Here is a 23,053-nt window from a genome sequence, read left to right as displayed (position 1 = left end):
CCAAAATTGAATGCAGTATTCTAAAAGTAGCCTAGCCAATGTGCTGTACAGCTGCAACATGACCTTCCAACTCTTATTTATTTTATTATTTTTGCTTTAATTGCTACTCTTAACTGTAGTAATTCAGCCAATTGAGTTACATTTGTTGTCCTCTTTGTCATTTTCAATTTTCTGCGATTGGTATTTTCAAGGTGTTAGGACACACCGTTAGAGCAAGTAGGACTTGAACCCAGGTTCAGAGGTGGGAAGAGCACCAGTTCACTGAAAGAGCCCTCACTATGTTGCCCTGCTGGCAACAGCATCAGTGAATGCATCTGGGCGTTGATAACCGAACTCTATGGTACACTTTGTTATAATTCACAATGACATTAAGCCCCACAGCTCTCATGTTAGCATCCTCAAAGGGCTGCTCTTTACTCGGACAGGTTATTTCAATGTTATTTACTTACTTAAACGATCTGCCTTTTCAACTGAGCGGTAGCTAAACAACAATTACATTTATCCAGCAACTTTAAAGCAGAGAAGATTCCTAAAATTCTTCACAGAAGCATAATTACACAGCAATAGACATAAACCATGAAGGGAGATATTGGGCTGGTAAAAGTTTGCTCAAAGAGGTGGATTCCAGGAGTATTTAAATATTTGATGGTGTTGGCTACTTGTATAGGAATAATTATCTTTTGATGACATATACTATTTAGATGATTTTACTGAGTTGGGGTCCATTGATTGTGCCTGCATGTAATGGTTCAATACACTTGCAACCAACACTCCTCCCCATATTATACTGAGAATTCCCATGGATTTACTGTGTTGATGCCACATCTAGAATGATATGAACCCGTTTAGAGTCACAGAGTCACACAGCACAGACCCTTGCGTCCAACTTGTCCAGGCCGACCAGACATGCCAATCTGACCTAATCCCATTTACCAGCATTCGGCCTATATCCATCTAAACCCTTCCTATTTATATACCCATCCAGATGCCTTTAAATGTAATTGTACCAGCCTCCAGCACATTCTCTGGCAGCTTGTTCCATACATGCACCACACTCAGTGAGAAAAAGGTACCCCTCAGGTCCACTTTAAATCTTTCTCCTCTCATCTTAAACCTATGCCTTCAGGTTTTGGACTCCCATACCCTCAGCCTCTGATGCTCCAAGGAAAATAGCCCCAGTCTGTTCTGCTACTCCCTATAGGTCAAACACTCGAGTCCTGGCAACATCCTTGGAAATCTTTTCTGCACCCTCTCAACATCTTTCCTGTAGAAGGACAACCAGAATCATATACATTTACAACTTCCTCAGAATACAAAAGTTGTCTGTCTAACTGTAATTTACTATTGCAGAAGTCTGCATTTATTTGCATTAAGAATAGTCAGTTGTTGGAGTGGCTTGGAGGAGAACTTGCAGATGGTGGTGTTCCCATGTATCTGCTGCCCTTGTCTAACCACATTAATGGGTTGTCAACCTTTTCAGAATCAAGGCTTACTTCAATGACACAAAGAATTCCATCGTGAGCCCACGTTTTTTCAGCTGAATTGATTACTCATGAATGTCATATTTATTTTTCTTTACCATGGTTATGACCATACAGAAGTTTGCATCATAGTGCATACAACAAGCTACAGAAGAATCGGAAGCTTTCATGTTTCAAATCCGCTGGGAAAAAATACGGTGTCTCTGACAGTGAGCACATTTTCCAAATCTGCTCAACTCAACTATCTCTAAGTTTTTATGATCAGAGCAAAATGCAGAGTTGAGTAGATTGCAATTTACCAGATTAATGGGAAACCTGGGCCTGTTGTATTGCATGGAGTCTTTTGATCCAGGGACAGATTGATGAGTGGATCACCCACAAATCCTGCTCCACTGACATGCCCTCGCTCCTACTGTTTTTCATGTCACCCAGATTGAAAATGCTTGCTTGTGGAGATATGGTGTCACAAATGGCAGGAGTACAGCAACAGCATGGTCAGAGGTTGTTGGGTTTTCGTGTTCCGCAGTCAGCCAAAACACGGACACCTCTCAAGATTTTAGTTTCATTGTGCAGTCCATCCAGCAATTAGCACTGAAAGGCTGTTGAAAGGAGACTTTGGACATGAGGGCAGAATCCTAACTCACTGGCCCAGGCTGCAGCTCAGAGCTACTCTTGTGGTCCCTAACGTTGCACCTTCCTGCATGCTCACTGTGCCCTTGCCTTGCCCTGCCACGCTGGGTCAATTAGCGTAGTCACAGAACCAGGCAGTTCACTTTGCTGCCCAGCAGGTCTCAGTCAATGGGAGTGCATTATCTTGCTGTACAGCAGTGTGCTCTGTCAATCTTACAGCAGCACCATGTGCCAGCAACTTTACACAGCAAACACACAAGGCATGAGCAGCAAGGAAGCAGCCAGGTCTCAAAGTCTTATGGGAGGAGTCCTCACTGAATGTCATGAAGGCACTTCTCAGTCGGGGGTCAAAATACACGAAGTCAAGGGAAGCCTCCAATATTGCTCAAGGTGATTGGTCATGGTGAGGCGTCCAGTCGGGAGTGTTCTCAGTCAAGGTGCCCACCCCTCTGTAGTCTAGACAATGGTAATCGTCTGTCCTGTGTCTCCATAGTGGCCAGTGCCAGAGTTAAGCTTAATACAGTAGGGAGATGTATAAGCACCAATCAGGGGTCCGGGCACTTCCCTGCTTTCTAGTTAGGTCAATTGGTTGTGGGGTGGGGGGGGTGCAGTTTAGGGAATGGAGGTGGGCCACAGTCAGTCAATTAGATTCATCCACAAATGAAAGGGTTTGGGGAGGTGCACTTGGACAAGGAGGACATTGCCATGGGAAGGAGACACTGGAACCTACTCATTGGGATTAGGGGAGGCAGAGGCATGGCCTTCCTAAAAGTGAGCAACTGTATTTGTAAAGTGGTGGGGAAATGGGTTACAGTAAACCATGTACAGGAATGGGATTTGTCCAAGGTCAGGAGCACTCTGTTTTCAAGGAAGGACAGGGTATGACCACACCTGGCACAGTCACCAGGGATTGGAGGCTAAGGGGTGGGTTTGGAGGGTGGGCAGCTGGAAGCTTGTGTAACCGGTTTGGGTGGGGATCTGGTGAGTTGTGATAAGAGTTTGTAGGAAGGGCTATCATGGAGAGAATCTGTGTTCTCCAGACCCTCACCAACATGTAAAGAGTGCTCAGTCAAAGAGACATAGAGATCTACAGCCCAGAAAAAGGCCCTTTGACCCACTGCATCCGTACCAGTCAAAAACAAGCCCCTAGCTATTCTAAGATAATAAAATGCGAGGCTGGATGAACACAGCAGGCCAAGCAGCATCTCAGGAGCACAAAAGCTGACGTTTCGGGCCTAGACCCTTCATCAGAGAGGGGGATGGGGGGAGGGAACTGGAATAAATAGGGAGAGAGGGGGAGGCGGACCGAAGATGGAGAGTAAAGAAGATAGGTGGAGAGAGTGTAGGTGGGGAGGTAGGGAGGGGATAGGTCAGTCCAGGGAAGACGGACAGGTCAAGGAGGTGGGATGAGGTTAGTAGGTAGCGGGGGGTGCGGCTTGGGGTGGGAGGAAGGGATGGGTGAGAGGAAGAACTGGTTAGGGAGGCAGAGACAGGTTGGACTGGTTTTGGGATGTAGTGGGTGGGGGGGAAGAGCTGGGCTGGTTGTGTGGTGCAGTGGGGGGAGGGGATGAACTGGGCTGGTTTAGGGATGCAGTAGGGGAAGGGGAGATTTTGAAACTGGTGAAGTCCACATTGATACCATATGGCTGCAGGGTTCCCAGGCAGAATATGAGTTGCTCTTCCTGCAACCTTCGGGTGGCATCATTGTGGCAGTGCAGGAGGCCCATGATGGACATGTCATCAAGAGAATGGGAGGGGGAGTGGAAATGGTTTGCGACTGGGAGGTGCAGTTGTTTGTTGCGAACTGAGCGGAGGTGTTCTGCAAAGCGGTCCCCAAGCCTCCGCTTGGTTTCCCCAATGTAGAGGAAGCCGCACCGGGTACAGTGGATGCAGTATACCACATTGGCAGATGTGCAGGTGAACCTCTGCTTGATGTGGAATGTCATCTTGGGGCCTGGGATGGGGGTGAGGGAGGAGGTGTGGGGACAAGTGTAGCATTTCCTGCGGTTGCAGGGGAAGGTGCCGGGTGTGGTGGGGTTGGAGGGCAGTGTGGAGCGAACAAGGGAGTCACGGAGAGAGTGGTCTCTCCGGAAAGCAGACAGGGGAGGGGATGGAAAAATGTCTTGGGTGGTGGGGTCGGATTGTAAATGGCGGAAGTGTCGGAGGATAATACATTGTATCCGGAGGTTGGTAGGGTGGTGTGTGAGAACGAGGGGGATCCTCTTGGGGCGGTTGTGGCGGGGGCGGGGTGTGAGGGATGTGTCGCGGGAAATGCGGGAGACGTCCGTGACACCACCCACGCCCTCCACCTCCTCCAGGACTTCCAATTCCCTGGCCCCCAACACCTCATATTCACCATGGACGTCCAGTCCCTGTACACCTGCATTCCGCATGGAGATGGCCTCAAGGCCCTCCGCTTCTTCCTGTCCCGCAGGCCCGACCAGTCCCCCTCCACCGACACTCTCATCCGCCTAGCTGAACTCGTCCTCACACTCAACAACTTCTCTTTTGACTCCTCCCACTTCCTACAGACTAAGGGGGTGGCCATGGGCACCCGCATGGGCCCCAGCTATGCCTGCCTCTTTGTAGGTTACGTGGAACAGTCCCTCTTCCGCACCTACACAGGCCCCAAACCCCACCTCTTCCTCCGGTACATTGATGACTGTATCGGCGCCGCCTCTTGCTCCCCAGAGGAGCTCGAACAGTTCATCCACTTCACCAACACCTTCCACCCCAACCTTCAGTTCACCTTGGCCATCTCCAGCACATCCCTCACCTTCCTGGACCTCTCAGTCTCCATCTCAGGCAACCAGCTTGTAACTGATGTCCATTTCAAGCCCACCGACTCCCACAGCTACCTAGAATACACCTCCTCCCACCCACCCTCCTGCAAAAATTCCATCCCCTATTCCCAATTCCTCCGCCTCCGCCGCATCTGCTCCCACGATAAGACATTCCACTCCCGCACATCCCAGATGTCCAAGTTCTTTAAGGACCGCAACTTTCCCGCCACGGTGATCGAGAACGCCCTTGACCGCGTCTCCCGCATTTCCCGCGACACATCCCTCACACCCTGCCCCCGCCACAACCGCCCCAAGAGGATCCCCCTCGTTCTCACACACCACCCTACCAACCTCCGGATACAACGTATTATCCTCCGACACTTCCGCCATTTACAATCCGACCCCACCACCCAAGACATTTTTCCATCCCCTCCCCTGTCTGCTTTCCGGAGAGACCACTCTCTCCGTGACTCCCTTGTTCGCTCCACACTGCCCTCCAACCCCACCACACCCGGCACCTTCCCCTGCAACCGCAGGAAATGCTACACTTGTCCCCACACCTCCTCCCTCACCCCCATCCCAGGCCCCAAGATGACATTCCACATCAAGCAGAGGTTCACCTGCACATCTGCCAATGTGGTATACTGCATCCACTGTACCCGGTGCGGCTTTCTCTACATTGGGGAAACCAAGCGGAGGCTTGGGGACCGCTTTGCAGAACACCTCCGCTCAGTTCGCAACAAACAACTGCACCTCCCAGTCGCAAACCATTTCCACTCCCCCTCCCATTCTCTTGATGACATGTCCATCATGGGCCTCCTGCACTGCCACAATGATGCCACCCGAAGGTTGCAGGAAGAGCAACTCATATTCTGCCTGGGAACCCTGCAGCCATATGGTATCAATGTGGACTTCACCAGTTTCAAAATCTCCCCTTCCCCTACTGCATCCCTAAACCAGCCCAGTTCATCCCCTCCCCCCACTGCACCACACAACCAGCCCAGCTCTTCCCCCCCCACCCACTACATCCCAAAACCAGTCCAACCTGTCTCTGCCTCCCTAACCGGTTCTTCCTCTCACCCATCCCTTCCTCCCACCCCAAGCCGCACCCCCCGCTACCTACTACCTCATCCCACCTCCTTGACCTGTCCGTCTTCCTTGGACTGACCTATCCCCTCCCTACCTCCCCACCTACACTCTCTCCACCTATCTTCTTTACTCTCCATCTTCGGTCCGCCTCCCCCTCCCTCCCTATTTATTCCAGTTCCCTCCCCCCATCCCCCTCTCTGATGAAGAGTCTAGGCCCGAAACGTCAGCTTTTGTGCTCCTGAGATGCTGCTTTGCCTGCTGTGTTCATCCAGCCTCGCATTTTATTATCTTGGAATCTCCAGCATCTGCAGTTCCCATTATCCCTAGCTATTCTAATCCCATTTTCCAGTACTTGGCCCAGTACGGTGTATTCCATGAATTCATAAGTGCACACCCAAATATTTTTTCAATGTTCAATACCACTCTTATAGGCAGTGAGTTCCTCAATCTCCTCTAAACCTCTTGTTCCTCACCTTAAATCTATGGCCCCTGCTCAATGATCCCTCCAACAAGGGAAGAATGTTTCTTCCAGTCTACCCTATCTAGGTCCCTTCTAATATTATCTCAGTCACGTTCCCTCTCAATCTCCTCTAAGGAAAACCACCTCAGGCTGTCCAATTTTTCTCATAACTAGAACTCTCCAGCCCACACAACTACCTTCCATCATGCTAGAATTCGAAAGTACGCAATAGGAAATGGCAGTGGCCACTTCGGGAGTGGGCAGGGCAAGTGTCTCGACCTGTAGGGGAGGGGCCTGCAGGACCCACCAATCTGAGGCCCTTTGGAGGGCAAAAGAATTACACTCAGACCCTGACCCTGTACAGGACACAGACCTGCAGGGTCCCTAATTCCTGGCAATCCCAACGCACTGGTCCCCTGTGTACTCTACATCTCCCTGCCCTATACAACACTGACCACTTCATTGAGCGCCAACACTTTGGGCAGTGAAGGGATGTTGCAGGATAAGAGGAAATGGTGTCAGCAATACCCATTGCCCTATGTATGCCTCAATCCTCTTGTTTCCACTTTCTGTAGCAGCTTCTCAACACTGATACTGATCCACAGTATACCCTGTATCAACATGAAACTAGACATAATGCTGCAACAGTCACGTTCAGGGCTACAAAGACAGGCTAATAAAGAGATGTAGTGCCAAAACAATTCAATTTATACAAAAGTGAGATCTTGTCACTTTAATCGTGCTCACAATAGGTTTTCTTCTTTCTCTCACTCCCACTATGTCTCTTTGCAATACTTAGTCCCACAGCTGGGTGGAAGGAGCAGACCGTTCTGCTCAGCCACAGCCTGAGAGATTTAATCAGCCAATCTCAGGAGCATTTGTGCCCCCAAGAGACAAGCAGACCTGCCTCAGCTTCAATTTCCAAGGGTTGAAGTTGGAGAACCCAGCCACCTCTGCACTGTCCTGAGAGGAGACATCTGATGTTCCTCGTCCAGCTGGGTCCCTCCAGGCACTGCCCTGTCTCCTTGTGAGGAAGGAGCACCTGGAGTGGGCACCAGGCTCCCCATCCCCTGGTCACAGTGCCTCCGGTCCTGAGGACCAATGTCTAGAACAATGGAGTGTGGGTGTGTGTTCCTCTCCAGCAGCCCCTGAGAGTGCTGTGTCTGGCTCTCCATGGCACTGCCAACCTGTCCATGGAGGCAGCATTACTCACTGTGTTGCTGCAGCCTCTGGGCAACGGGGACCATTGTGCCCCACATCCCTGCCTGCTGCATCTGCCTGCGCATGTGGACAAAGTCCCTGATTACCCACACCACAGGGCCCTCTCATGCCTGGGGCAGAGCAGGAGCCTGGTCTCTGGCACACATCCGAGTGCCACTGGCCTGTGTCGATTCTCCCTCTGCCAGCTGTGAAGCTGTCACAGTGAGGTGCCCACCAGATTGGATAGTCACACCCTCCATTCCCAATGTTCCCACTGAGGTGTCGGTATCTGAGCTGGTAGGGGCTGCAGGAGGCAGTCTTGCCGGTGCTTCCTCTGAGAACTCAGTACTTTGACCCTCAGAGGTCAATGAGGTGGCTCTGCCGAAGTGTTGGACATCTTTATAGTACATGCAAGACAAAAGAGAATGAAGCAGTGAATATGGTTAGAAGTGATGTGCAATGAACGACACAGCTGTGGGGTTAATGTGACAGATACAGTAGAATGAAGAGTGTACTTGGTTATCAGTGGAACATGGATATCTTAGCGTCACTGCAGGAGCAGCTAGAGTAGGGTCCAAAGAGTATAATTTTGAGCGTATTCAGGTCCTTTCCATCCTATGGTGGACTATCTTCTCCTGCAATGAGAGAAAGGGAAGGATTGAATGAGATGGAAGTCTCACACAACGATTGAGTGGGTGTAGGTGGTGAGGTGTTCTGATGGAGTGGAGTAGGCAGCACAAAGACCACGAAGTAGTTATGGTGGGGTGGGGGGGGGGTGGCGGTGGTTTGGGATGGCTGAGGATGAGTGAGGGAAGATGTTACAGGTGATATTGTGATCAGCAGAGCATAAGCTTTAGTAGGAAATGGGTGCATCAGCAGAGGCAGAGTGAATTGAGGTAGCAGAGAGGAGGAGGTAATTGAGCTCCTTGAGGCACTGCTTTCTTGGATGGAGTCAATTGTATGGAGTCAGCTCTGAGTTATGTAAGAATCTCAGACCAAACTGCCAGGGTCTGCTTCCAATGGTTCTCCGCTGGTGCGCTGGGAAGAACAATTCCAGTCTCCTGTGAGAGAATCACAGTGCCATCTTTGCACTGAGTGCATCATGGAACAGGACAGCTTCAGATGACATTGTTTGTCCAGGTGCACAGCAGTCTTTTAAAGAATTGCCCTAGATGCCAGTGATACTGATGTTTTGGTGGATATGCAGTTAGTACTGCTCTTCCAGGAATGGTGTGTCTTAAGATAGAGCTAGAATCAGATATGGGACACGTCATAATGTCAGTGTGGGTCAGTAATGAGTCAAGTTTGATAATATATTGTGATAAATCTCACCAGGTCTCATGATGAGATACTCTACAAAAATAAACACAATGCAACTTACACTTACAGAAAAAAAATAAAGTTCACGACTTTCTAAATTTTGTTGCCAGCTTCTAGATGTTAATAAAGTATTATTACAAATTTACCATAACTGACAGCATAGGCACTTTGCAAACAGAACTGCTACCCTCTGCAAACATTTAATGTCAAGGATGTGGTTTAGTGTCACATTAATATTACAGTTTTGTGCCAATATTTTCCCCATTTATATTAGACTTTTTTCCGCTTTTAATCAAACTGTTCAGATGTGTTGTAACACACATGTGGAGTAGGAAGAACTGGACTCCAGGTCCCATGGCTCAGAGGCAGGGACGTTATCACTGCACCGCAGGAGCACTACATTCACCAATGTAGGTTTGTGAAGGTAATTACACCTCCCTGTCATTGGTGGTGTTGCGGTGGGATGTTCCAGCTCTTTAGCCCATCCTACAGGGAAGTGCCAATGTTTATCCTTGACTATTATAATGCAACAGAATAGCAACAGGTTTGACAGAAAGGACTTTTCTAGGAAGACTGAGACGACAGGTAGATAACGGTTGCATTTATAGGTAGAAGAAGATAAGACATCAAGGAAAAAGATAAAACAGATTGTTGGTGACTGAATAAACAGCCTAGGGATCATGATTAATCAGACTCAGTTTCCAAGACTAAACAAATATTTGAAGGGGAGGAAGGCACAGGCCTATGGAAAAAGTGTGGGCAGTGTTTTTCTTTTGTGATCAAAGAGCTGACAGAGATAGCATGGGAAAATAAACATTTTACTGTGCAGTAAAAGCACAGGGTTCATTGGGATAATGTTAGTGCTGCTCTGACAAGGGAATGATGCTGCGTGACAACTTGCTATCTCACACTGTCAAGGGTAGCATTGTGGAGACAAACATTTATTTGTCGTCTAAAAGAGTTTTGAGAAACTGTTATCACTGCCTTGTGACCACATTGTACAAAGTCAAGGTGGTGTGACTGGTGAGAGTGCACGAGGAATAATAGTGATATAGAACTCACATATCTGTGACATCATTTCATCGGTGCTATAGCGACGTGGACTTATCAACCAGCAGGAGAGGAAAAATTCGCTTATACAGAGCGACCATCTCACCAGGGTGCTCAGGTGATCTCACAACCTAGCATAAAAATTTACAGTTATTGGTTATATGACCACTTTGTCGAATTATGATGTACTTACTGTTTTTACTTTGGGAGCTATGGAATATTCCAGGGTCAATTCGCTTTCAGTTTTATGACAGCTTCTGTCAGCAGGTAACACTCAGTTCTGGGTCAGATACTTGTGGATTCAAACGCCATCAGGATGAAGCTAAGGTGAAACTTTGGTGCCATACTGAGGGAATGCTGTACAGTTGGAGGTTCCATTCTTCAGACAGCATGGTTAATGGCGGTCTCATACACTGAAACAATGACTGAAAAGTCCCACGACATTCAGTGAAGAAGGGCAGATGAGGTCTGCTGATCGCCTGGCTCATATTATTCCCTTGATTGATAATGGCAAAAACAATGGTTATTTTGGCCCTATTTGAGTCATCTTGCTCAATATAAACTGGGCTTCTGCATTGTCTAAATAACTTCAAAAATAATTGGGGAAAGATGTAGTAGCACTATCACAAGATGAGTATTTGAGGCTCTCAGGCCAAAATTCTCGCAACAAAAACAATGTGGTTTCTCCTTCATTGGGGAAACAAAACATAGGCTGGGTGACCGCTTTGCAGAATATCTACATTCAGCTTGCGAAAAAGGCCCCGAGTTTCCAGTTGCCCGCCACTTTAACAGACCACCCTGTTCTCTGACCAACATCTCTGTCTCTGGCTTGCTGCAATGTTCCAGTGAAGCTCAATGCAAGCTGGAAGAACAACACCTCATTTTCCGCTTGAGAACCCTACAGCCCTCCACACTCAATATTGAGTTCAATAATTTTAGGGCTTAATCTCTCTCATGCCCTAGCCCCCCACCCCACACACCAGGCCTTGTTATCACAAAGCCTGCCATTACACACTACCTATTGTTAGTCACCAACAGTCCTCTTTAACAACTATTCATCCTCCTAGCCAGATCGTTATCAACTCCCTTGTCTGTCCAACTGCTCTTCTCTCTCTGTGGGCTCTATCCTATCATTTACTCCCTACTCCATTCCCTTCCCTATTTTCTGCATATAAACCAACATTTGCCCAGCTACCATTAGTTCTGAGGAAGGGTCATTGAACTCGAAACGTTAACTTTGATTTTTGTTTTCTTCACAGATGCTGCCAGACCTGCTTTTCCAGTAACTTCAGTTTTTGTTCCTGGCTTACAGCATCTGCAGTTCTTTCAGATTTTACAAAGTTCTAGCAATGTATGTTCAAATCCTACAACAGCAACTGGTGGAATTTAGAAGCCTGTCTCAGGAATGGTGACATGATACTATCGTTGATTGCTATAAAAACTTTTCTAGTTACCTCCTGTTCTTTAGGGGAGGATCTGGTCTGCCCTACATGTGACTCCAGACACAGTGTAATGTGGTTGATTTTTGACTGCCTTCCGAAATGGCCTGTCAAGCTACTCATTTCAAAAGTGATTAGAGACGGGCATCAAATGCTTGGCCTTGCCACTACCATCATATACCATTAAAACAAAGCTTAAAAAGACAATCAGCTGTGAAACAGTTTTGAAATATGGTCAGAATGTTCTGTCTTAGAAGCTGATCTGGATGCATGCCCATGTTTTGCACAATGCCATGTTTGAACCACTCCATTCAGGTTGTTGCAATGAAACAGTATACATCAAAGTCACAAATGACACCCTGTGTCACAGTGACCGTGGTGAATGATCCTCCTGCTCCTTCTCAACCTGCCAACTGTCTTTGACTGGACTGAACTCACCATCCTAGTGGAAATGCTATTGGTTTGTTCACAGCCTTAGTTTTATACTTAACCCTGAACTTATTCCACCCTGTCAGCCAATGCTTCCTCTTCCACCTCAAAGCAAAGGCCTGTTTGCCTGGCTTTAGCTGATCTGCTGCTGAAACCCTGAACCATCTCTGTAAATAGTGGATCAGTGCCACAGGGATCAATGCTCAGTCAGTTATTTACCTTATCAATTCACAACTTGGGTGAGGAAAATTAAGGTGTTATTACCAGTTTGTGGATGACACAAAGTCGGTGGAAAGGCAAGTGGTGAAGATGACAAGAGTGTGCAGAGCTAAGTGGACAGGTTAGATGCTGGTACAGTTAACAATATTTAAAAGACATTTGGATAAGTACAAGAATAAGAAAGGTTTAGAGGGATATGGGCAGGCAGGTGGGACTAGTTTAGTTTTGAAATATGGTCAGCGTGCATTAGTTGGATTGAAGGGTCTGTTTCCAGGCTATATGACTGAACGACTCTATGTCCTTTGGGTATTAGACACTATTCCAGTGTATTCCTGGCTGGTGTCCCACCTTCTATCCTCTGTACACTTGAGCTCATGTACTCTGCTGCTTACATTTTAATCCACATCAGATCCAAATCACCCACTACTCCTGATCTGGCTGACGTTGTTGTATTGTCAGTCCAGAACTACTCTTGTTTCCAAATCAACCTAATCTATATATCAATTTGATCCTTTCCTATTTCTGAACCCTGCTGTAGCCCTCCAAAATCAGCAATTATGGCCTCTATACAGTCCTGATTTGAATCACACCACACCTGTCTTTTTTTTAAGTTCACTTTTTTTTGGGTGAGTCGTCCAGGATTTTGACCCACAAACATTGATGTGATGATGATAAATTTTTAAGTCAGGTCTATGTGTCTATGCTGATGTGGGTGGTCCCTCCAGTTTATCTTTATTCAACTTTGTTGCAACTTTTGATACCTGAATGACTATTTCAGACATCCCCATTGTGGTACGGAGTCAAATGTGAGCCAGGCCAGGTAAGGACAGCAGACTGCCTTCTCTCGAGGACATTATTGAACCACACTGTCTTTTGCGGTTGAAACCCTATGAAATAACTCCACAGGGGTGAGTATCCCTCTCCAAGTCACCCTTTATTTACACATGAATAGTCTTTGACTCTAGTGCTTCCTCATACAGGCTACAGTACCAGAGTGTCACTACCTCTGACACTCAACCTATTTATGTCAGGCAGGGCACCCTGATTGGACCAGATTAACAGCTCCAAACAGGAAACACATATATTCCAAGATGTTCAGCTGGCTGACCTGTTAGTAATCACTACAGCCAACTTGACATGCATATGAATTAGGAGGAGGCCATTCAGCCCTTCAAATTCTGCTCAGCTATTCTTACCATCATGCCTGATCTGACTGTAATTTCAAATCCACATTCCCATCTATTTCTGAAAAGCTTTCACCTGCTTTGCTTACCAAGAATCTACCTCTGCCTTAAAAAAAATCAAGAACTCTGCTTCTTTTACAGCAAGAGGGTTCCAAAGGCCTCACCACCTTCTGGAATTCTGTGCCCAACCTCAATGCTTCCCCATATCACTTTCCATCCTGGTGATCTTCTATTTGTTATAGACCAGACCAAACTGCCTCTAAAATATTCAGAAGATAGCGCAAATCCTAACTTTTTCTTACTTTAAAGTAAAATGTAAGGTGTTGCGTTCCTGATGCAATTTGATTGGTCAAACTACTCGACCTTAATCAAAACACACTTTATTCATACACTCTAGTTAAAATACAAGAAAATAATGAATAAAGAAAATTGACTTAACTGTAACTCTATTGGGAAATTTCACGGAATAATAGATTGTTTAACTATGAAACAGTAACTCTTCTGATATAGTAATATCCCATAAACACACCCAGCAGCCAAGAAGGAAAAACATCAAGAGAAAGGGACGGCACGGTGGCTCAGTGGTTATCAGTGCAGCCTCACAGCGCAAGGGACCTGGATTCAATTCCAACATCGGGTAACTGTCTGTGTGGAGTTTGCACATTCTCCCTGTGTCTGCGTGGGTTTTTGCCAGGTGCCCCAGTTTCCTCCCACAGTCCAAAGATGTGCAGGCTAGGTGGATCAGTGGCACTAAATTGCATGTAGTGTTCAGGGGTGCGTGGGTTATAGGGGTATGGGTCTGGGTGGCATGCTCCAAGGGGCAGTGTGGTGTTGTTGGGCCGAAGGGCCTGTTCCCACACTGTAGGGAAGCTAATCTAATCTAATCTGAACTCTCAGAGAGGATATAGCAGCTTCCAACCCTGCTGAGATCCCAGCAACAACTGCTACTGCTGTAACTGAAAAAAAATCCTGGTTCTGGAGGAGTCTGACCGCATCCATTCAGACTGCTCCTATTGTTCCAAATTTTAAAAAAGGCCTCACAAACTATTTACACTCGTGGCTCTGGTAGACTGCTCTATACCTCTGCTTGACAACCTCTCTTCAAAAAAAAACCCAGGACAAAATACACTTCTTAAAGCCACAGTACTATCACATATTTTAATACGATTTCATAACATTCCTGTAAAGGGCCTTCGGGTGACTTTACTTCCATCACAGGGTCTATGTAAATGAAGTTGCTTTTTGTTGCTGTGAGAGTCGGTGCACAACTGGACTGTCTTTACACTAGCACTCCATCAAAACCACATTATGAATGCATTGCCCCTAATGCTGAATATTCATTTTTTTATTCATTCATGGGATGAGGGCGTTGCTTGCTAGGCCATCCTGATTTACTGCCCATCCCTAATTGCCCAGAGGGCAGTTAAGAGTCAACCACATTACTGTGGGTTCTGGAGTCACATGTAGGCCAGACCAGGTAAGGATGGCAGTTTCCTTCATGCATTTTTCCTGACAATTTATTCATGGTCATCATTAAACTCTTAATTCCAGACATTTATTGAATTCAAATTCCACTATCTGCCATAAAGGATTTGAACCTAGGTTCACTGAACATTAAATAAAAACCGAAAGAACTGAGGAAGGGTCACTGGGCCTAAAACGTTAGCTCTGATTTTCTCTTCGCAGATGCTGCAGACCTGCTGAGCTTTTCCAGCAACTGCTGTTTCAGTCCCCAGAACATTAGCTGTTTGGATTAACAGTGCAGTGACAATATCACTAGGCCATCAGCTCCCATCAGGGCTGGCGAGAAACCCCGGGATTACACAATAGCAACGTTAAACTGAGAAAATACAGCAAAAACCTCCTGCAGCTCTGCATTCACTCTGATCAGGTACACAGAACGGGCACTGTGCAGCTATCACTGCGCGTCAAAAGGGGTGGGTTCAACTGGTGGATTATCCTGACCTAGTTTTTATGATGACTGGGCCTTTGTGCAGTCTTCATTATTGAATATCTATGGCACAATTACAATCCTCTAATTTGAAATATTTCTCCATAAAGATATATATATATAAATAAGTGTGAATTTACCATTTGAGTTCTGTGATTGGTTTCCTGATGCCTGTTACTTTGCCTCAGCAGTGAATTATTAACTAGTGTTAATCAGCTTGGAATCGGGCTGTAAGTATGCGAGAGAGCTGTGGAAGAGTTGTGGGAACAGTTTTGCTGGAAGGTGGAATGAGCGTGTTTTGCTGCGAGCGGGAGATAGTAACAGGAAAGGTTGCATTTTTGTTTTGTTTCCATTTCAGTGCTCATCATCCGATTGGAAACTGGCCTGGCGGTCCCCTGATGTTACTAGGCATTGGATGAAAAGCTGCAGTGAACTGATTATAAACCAGTTTCCCCAGGTCAGGTAAAGTTAACTGTTGCTTGTTTTCTTTTTGGAAAAGTAACTTTTTAAGAACGAATCTCGCAATTACAATGTTCAATCATGTGAACTTTTTCACGTTTTAATTGGAATTTTCGCCAGAATGAGTCAGTGTGTTTTCACTTGTTTGATGGTTTCATTACTAGGTGTAGGATGTAGCCATTTCCGGTTTTACTTGGGAAAGAAAAATGTATTTTTCGTTGGATTCATTCATATTTTTGAAACATAGAACATAGAACATTACAGCACAGTACAGGCCCTTCGGCCCTCGATGTTGTGCCGACCTGTCATACCGATCTGAAGCCCATCTAACCTACACTGTTCCATGTACGTCCATATGCTTATCCAATGACGCCTTAAACGTACCTAAAGTTGGCGAATCTACTACCGTTGCAGGCAAAGCGTTCCATTCCCTTACTACTCTCTGAGTAAAGAAACTACCTCTGACATCTGTCCTGTATCTTTCACCCCCCAATTTAAAGCTATGCCCCCTCGTGCTTGCTGTCACCATCCTAGGAAAAAGGCTCTCCCTATCCACCCTATCTAACCCTCTGATTATTTTATATGTCTCAATTAAGTCACCTCTCAACCTTCTTCTCTCTAATGAAAACAGCCTCAAGTCCCTCAGCAGCCTTTCCTCGTAAGACCTTCCCTCCATATCAGGCAACATCCTCGTAAATCTCCTCTGCACCCTTTCCAAAGCTTCCACATCCTTCTTATAATGCTGTGACCAGAACTGTACACAATACTCCAAGTGCGGCCGCACCAGAGTTTTGTACAGCTTCACCATAACCTCTTGGTTCTGGAACTCGATCCCTCTATTAATAAAACCTAACGCACCACAAGCCTTCTTAACAGCCCTGTCAACCTGGATGTATTGAGAAAAACAAGCCCTGTTATATTGTTCAACCGCGTTACGAACTTGAGTTATTAGTCATGTCAGTGTCGTTAACTTATTAATTATTGCACTGGTGTACAATGAATGGAGTGTTTAACCATTTAATGTGGTCAGGTCATTCTTTTCCCAACAATTTGGGCCTGTTGGATCATCTATTAACTCTGATTTAACTTTTATAGTGTGTTTTGTAAATTGTTTAACAGGGTGAGTTGGATTGTACCTACTCAGTACAATCGGTTATTTTTTTCATTTAAAAAAAATCAAATGTGTTTAGTGGTGCAAATATGGAATTTTGACAAATCTAGATGAATTTCATAGCCACCCGGTCACTGTACGGAAGCCTGTGGTGAGGATTTCATAGATCCAGCAAGCTGTTCCATAAACTCAATCCATATCTAGAATGAGCACTGACCTTGAATGTAAATCTTAATATTCCTATATGGAGTCTCAGTATGAGTAGGGCTGAATGATGTACCACACAGAAATAAAGCTACATGTGGAATATTGAGAAGGAGAAATCAGACTCTAATATTCTAATTTAGCCAGTTTTTATTAGGCCAAGATAAATAACTTTACTTAAAAATAATTTTGGGCATTGCTGACAAGGCATTTATTGCTTGTCTTGAGAAGTGAGTTGACATACTTTGTGAACAAACCTACGAGTTTGGAGCAGGAGGTTACATAGTTCCTTGAACCTGCTCTGCTATTTAGTTACATAATGTTGGGTCGGAGTAAGTTCAATAACCCAAAGCTAGGTATTGGACACTCTAATCTTATTATGAAATACGCATATTTATAAGAACCGTCTCATGGTAGTTTTGCTCTGTGTAACTTTCTCTCAGACTATCCAGTCATATGAGTGTATGCCACTGTCTTGTAGACGAGCACAATTAACCCTTTATGGGGACCTCTATTATGCTACCAATTCCTGTTCTTGTCAAGTGCTGCCCTGATATCAAGGGTCATTTGATATTGAACACATCTTTGGAGCAAGGCTAGTAATGAGGCCAAGAGCCAAGTGACCCTGGTAGAAGCTGCACCAAACATTGTGAGCAAGTTATTGATGAATTAGGTTCTGACTGATAACACCATTGACAGCACCTTCCATTACTTTGTGGATGTAAAAAGTGTTGAATCTAACATTGACCTTTCTAGATATTAATCCACACTTCCAGATAAGTCATCCACTGAACCGTGTTAATTCGAAGGGTCTAGGCCCGAAACGTCAGCTTTTGTGCTCCTGAGATGCTGCTTGGCCTGCTGTGTTCATCCAGCCTCACATTTTATTATCTTGGAATTCTCCAGCATCTGCAGTTTCCATTATCTCTGATACTATAATTTCCTTCAGATGGATTTATAGGATAAAGTCTACAGATCAAGAAGGATTGCTGCATGGGCAACATGGTGGCATGCTGGTTAGCACTGCTACCTCGCAATGCCAAGGACTGGGTTTAATTTCAACCATGGGTGACTGGGTAAGTTTGCATGTTCTCACCACGTCTTTGGGGGTTTTTGCAGATGCTGTAGTTTTCTCCTGCAATCTGAAGATGTGCGGGTTGGGTGGATTAGCCATGGTAAATGTGGGGCTCTTTGGAGATTTGAAGCAGACTCAATGGGCCAAATGGCCTCTACCTGCAGTGTAGGGATTCTATGATCTCGGGAACCGTGGTGGATTGTCCACCTCAAACTAGGGACATCATAATTTTATATCTCCTAAACTATGCACGAGCAGGGCCAGGATCAAGGCCCAGTAGTTAATTCATCATAATTCGTAGCACTACGGAACTCCAGCAGCAATGTGGGACAGAGTAAGAAAGTGGAATTGATGTAAAAGATCAACAGTAATCTGATTTAATTGAATGACTGAGTTGTGTTAAAGGTTTGGTTGACTGACTGCTAATATAAGAAATAGGCCATTGAGCCTTTCAAGTCTGTTCTGCCATTCAATGAGATCATGACTGGTCTGATAATCCACCACTCCACTTCCTGCCTTTCACCAACCCTTGATTCCTTACTCATTAAAAATCTGTCTACTTCAGCCTTGCATATACTTCACAACATAGCCTCTAAAGCCCTATGCTAAAGAATTCTACAGATTCACTACTCTCTAAAAGAAGAAATTCCTCTTCAACTCTGTCTTAAATGGGCAACCCCTTACTTTGAGATTGTCCTCGTGGCCTAGACTGTCCCACAGGGGGTCACAAACCAACAATGTTTCTAGTGAGTTGAGAAGATTTGTAGGTCAGGTTGAGGTTCTGGATGTGAGTTTACTCGCTGAGCTGGAAGGTTAGTTTTCAGATGTTTCGTCACCTTTTTTTATTTGAAAAAATATACTTTATTCATAGAATGTACAAAAAATAAAACATTTATACACCTACCCAGTCATGCAAGCCACTCCAGGTTACCCGGGGGTACGTACACCAAAAAAAGGAAAAAACAAAACAAAGAAAAAAAAACAAGGCAAAGAAAATACCCCGGCAGTCGTCTCCCCTCACAGTCCCCGTTGGCCCCCTGACCAGTTGGGGAAGGCGCCAGCTGGGCCCTGTTACCAGATAGGGCCCTTGTTTCTATTCTGGACGAGGAGTTTCATACCGTGGTCTTTCCCCACCGCGCCTTGGCGGCGGCGGCTGCCCCAAGCTTTAACGCGTCCCTCAGCACGTAGTCCTGGACCTTGGAGTGCACCAGTCTGCAACATTTGATCAGGGTCAGTTCTTTCAACGGGCAGAGCAAAGAGCATCTTTCACCGCATTGATGGTCCTCCAGGCACAGTTGATGTTGGTCTCGGTGTGTGTCCCGGGAAACAGCCCGTAGAGCACGGAGTCCCGTGTCACGGAGCTGCTCGGGACGAACCTTGACAAATACCACTGCATCCCCCTCCAGACCTCGTGCACATAGGCACGTTCCAGAAGGAGATGATAGATGGTCTCATCCCCCCCGCAGCTGCCTTGAGGAAGGTCAGGACATCAACTGCTGGCACATGCCAGTTGTACATGTGTACAGTGACCATACGGCTCCTCTGCACCAGCATCACAAACAGCGGGACAGCGGTCAATACAGAGAGAGGGCCCACACCTCCTTTCTCCTTGAAAACCTCCTGGAAGCGCTCACAAAGCTTGGAACTCCTGAAGGTTACATCGTAAAAAACCTCCTCCAGGGAAATCCTGCAGGCAGTAAATGTCTGCAGCAGTGAACCCACAACAGTCCAACAGGACCCTCTTCATGAAGGTGCGGTCCACAGGTGCACCTTCATCTACCTTCTTCACGGAAACGCGGATGGTGTTCCGGACCCCCTGACCCAGGGCACAAGCACTCGCAGCAGCCATCGTTGCAGGTTGGTTGCTCCCCTGAACCAGCGTTAGGCCGAAGCCAGCATTAAGATCCACCGGTTGCAAGGGTGCACAGCCAACCCGACGTCTTCCTTCCACCTCCAACACAGTCATGTTCTCCTCCTCTCTGTCCACAAAAGAATGGGTCTTTATTTTGTTCCGGATGTAAGCTGGTTCACTGAGCTGGAAGTTTCGTTCCCAGATGTTTTGTCACCATTCTAGGTAACATCATCAGTGAGCCTCCGACAAAGCGCTGGTGTTATGTCCCGCTTTCTATTTATCTGTTTAGGTTTCCTTGGGTTGGTGATGTCATTTCCTGTTCTTTCTCTCAGAGGATGGTAGATAGGCTCCAAATCAATGTCATTTACAAAATACCTTGCAAGAACTGTGACAAACACTACATTGGACAAACAGGCAGAAAACTAGCCACCAGGATACACAAACATCAACTAGCCACAAAACGACATGACCCACTGTCACTCGTATCCTTACATACAGATGAGGAAGGACACCACTTTGATTGGGACAACACATCCATCCTAGGACAAGCCAAACAGAGACACGCACGAGAATTCCTAGAAGCATGGCATTCCAACCGGAACTCCATCAACAAACACATAGGCTCCAAATCAATCTGAAAACGAACTTCCAGCTCAGTGAGCAAACTCACATCCAAAACAATGTTTCCACATCTACTCTGTCACATCCTCAAAGAATCTTGTATGTTTCAATTAAGTTGCCCCTCACTTCTAACCTCCTATGAGTACAAGCCCAACCTATTCAATCTCCTCATAAGAAAACGCTTCTATATCCAGGACCAACCTTGGTGAACTTTCTCTGGACTGTCTCCAATGCCAGTATATCTTTCTATGGATAGGGGACAGAAATTGTTCCCAGTATTCTAGGTGTGGTTTGATTTTTGTGCCATGTGTTGTTTTAGTGAGACTTCTGTTTGTATTCTCTTTCATTTGAAGTAATGGTCAGTATTCCAATTGCTTTCCCTGTTACCTGCTGATCTAAGATGTTGGCTGAAATAACTCCACATAGGCCGGTATCCCATCATCAAGTCACCCTTTATTTATGCTTGAACAGAACTTGACAGTAGTGATCCAGTTCCCTCAGAGCCATCTCTGAGTGAGCAGAACATCTGATACTCCTGTTTATATGTGTCAGCAGGGCTCCCTGATTGGACCAGGTTAACAGCCCTAGTCGGGCAACTCGTTGAGAGATCCACCTTGCTGACCTCATCACAATCACTGCATTGGCTTTTTGTGACTTTATGCATAGGAACGTTCAAATCACTCTGTGCTGCAATTTTCTGCAATCTTTACTCGTTTAAATAATCACCTCCTCTATTCTCCCTGCTATATTTCCCCACATTATATTCCATCTGCCAAGTTTTTACTCACTCACTTAACCTGTCTGTATCCCTCTGCTGACTCTTTTGTGTCATCCTGACCACATGCCTTTCGATTTATTTTTGTAATCCACAAACCTAGCTACAGTACATTCACTTCATTCATCCAAGACATTAATATATATTCTTGAGTAATTGTGAGCCCAGCACTGATCTGTATGACACTTCGTTAGGCATTCATATACAATACTTGCAATTGCATCCAGTCATATACCCGTGCATACATCCATAATGATGCACACATTCATTTAACACATAAGCTGTATTTAAAAATTACTTGCATTTTAACAAACTATTTTAACATAAAATCATTTAATCTCTGAACTGGATGTTAGATATATTTTTATTGTTTGTATGTGTGTTGGTGGTTAGTTTCAAGTATTATATTCTGAGATAATTTGATTATCTCCGTTGATCATTTGTGGGAAAATGTTGATCATTTATACAGTTACAGAGGAATAAAGATAACAATTACATACTGCAACTAAAAACAATTTTATTTAAACAATTAAATAAAAGAATAATGTAATAATTGTTTTGGGTCTGACCAGATAGTGTGCCATATGAAGTTGTGTGCATCTGCAATTATATTTTTCCTGCAAATTATCAAAGTTTATTTAAGAAAAGATATTTTGCCAAAGGGAAGAGTGTTAAATTGATGCCATTTAACAATCCGTATTTGTCAGTGTGACTCAAAGAATGGATTCTGATGTTGATGATATTGTTGTACTGGTTGTAAAGGCATACTCTAGATTAAATATTTGCACCCACATTACAGGCAATTTTTATATAACTAGACTTTATATAGCGCGATTGTACAATATAGACCACTGCCATATTTCATTGCTTTATGTGTAATATCAGGTTTCTTGAGCTAGGCAAAAGTCTTTTGCACCTTTCTGTTAATGTCTCAGGTCCACACTAATCAATCAAGTTTAAGGAATGACATTTAGTCAGCACAGAATTCCATTATCAGTACATTTATCAAACATAGAAGTAGTTGTATGGTGAAAGTGATGAAGCTGTTCTTGGCGCAGAGAAAGTAAAGGAGGTGGTTTAAAATGGTATTCAAAACCAGTGGCAGAAAAGGGATTTAAGAGAATTGGCAAAGGAACTAGAGATAACACGCAACTGTTTCCAAGTCTGGCTTATGTTACCTTAAGCAGATAGTAGAAGCTGATTCAATAATAATTTTCTGAAGGGAATTCGATTAATAGTTGAAGGAAAGAAACATTTGGGGAGCGATGGAATCAAAGCAGGAAATAACCTGTTTCTGTGCTGTATCATTCTGTGATTCAGTAAGATAGGTGGGTCCTGCTTCGAAGCAGAAACAAAGCATACAGCGAGAGTGCGCTTTGCTGAGCACCGCTTTCACTGGTGCCATGATTCTGTTTTGCAGGAAAGAAAGAATGAAAGGTTTGTATTTTGGCAGCTTTCACAACCTTGGAATGTTCCAATGTGCTTTTATTTGAAGTGTAGTCACTGTAAAAAATATAGTAAATTTACATACAACAAAATCTCTCAAACAATGTGTCCTGCATATCTCACCCAAGTTTCTGCTGTGAGCTCCGAATCAGAGATATTTGTGGAGGCTCCTGACATCAGAACTCGGACATTGTCTGCATGCTGTTTAACTAATGTTGGAAGAAGGAAGAGTAATGGCCTGGTAAGAATGCCCCTGCTGTCCTTTGAAATAATGC

At 45.2% G+C, this 23,053-nt stretch overlaps 1 protein-coding gene across 11 annotated transcripts in view; it reads left to right on the top strand.

Moving 5' to 3' along the window:
• Positions 1-9,470: 9,470 nt before the first annotated feature.
• The window catches only part of zgc:158785 (uncharacterized protein LOC791214 homolog), a 39,369-nt gene continuing 25,786 nt past the window's right edge, over positions 9,471-23,053 (top strand). For 2 of the 11 annotated variants that reach the window (XM_048563040.1, XM_048563041.1), the window contains exons 1-3: positions 15,482-15,697; positions 17,959-18,085; positions 22,907-23,019. Coding sequence is in view for 3 of the 11 variants with exons in the window: in XM_048563049.1 (XP_048419006.1) it covers positions 15,651-15,697 (47 nt within the window). In the remaining 8 variants the exon portion in view is untranslated. The other 9 variants (XM_048563044.1, XM_048563039.1, XM_048563047.1 and 6 more) reach the window with 7 other exon arrangements.

The sequence above is a fragment of the Stegostoma tigrinum genome, chromosome 33, assembly GCF_030684315.1.
Source record: "Stegostoma tigrinum isolate sSteTig4 chromosome 33, sSteTig4.hap1, whole genome shotgun sequence".
Lineage (NCBI taxonomy): Eukaryota > Metazoa > Chordata > Chondrichthyes > Orectolobiformes > Stegostomatidae > Stegostoma > Stegostoma tigrinum.
Note: the sequence above shows the minus strand (reverse complement) of the source record. Positions and strands in the feature narration are given on the sequence as shown.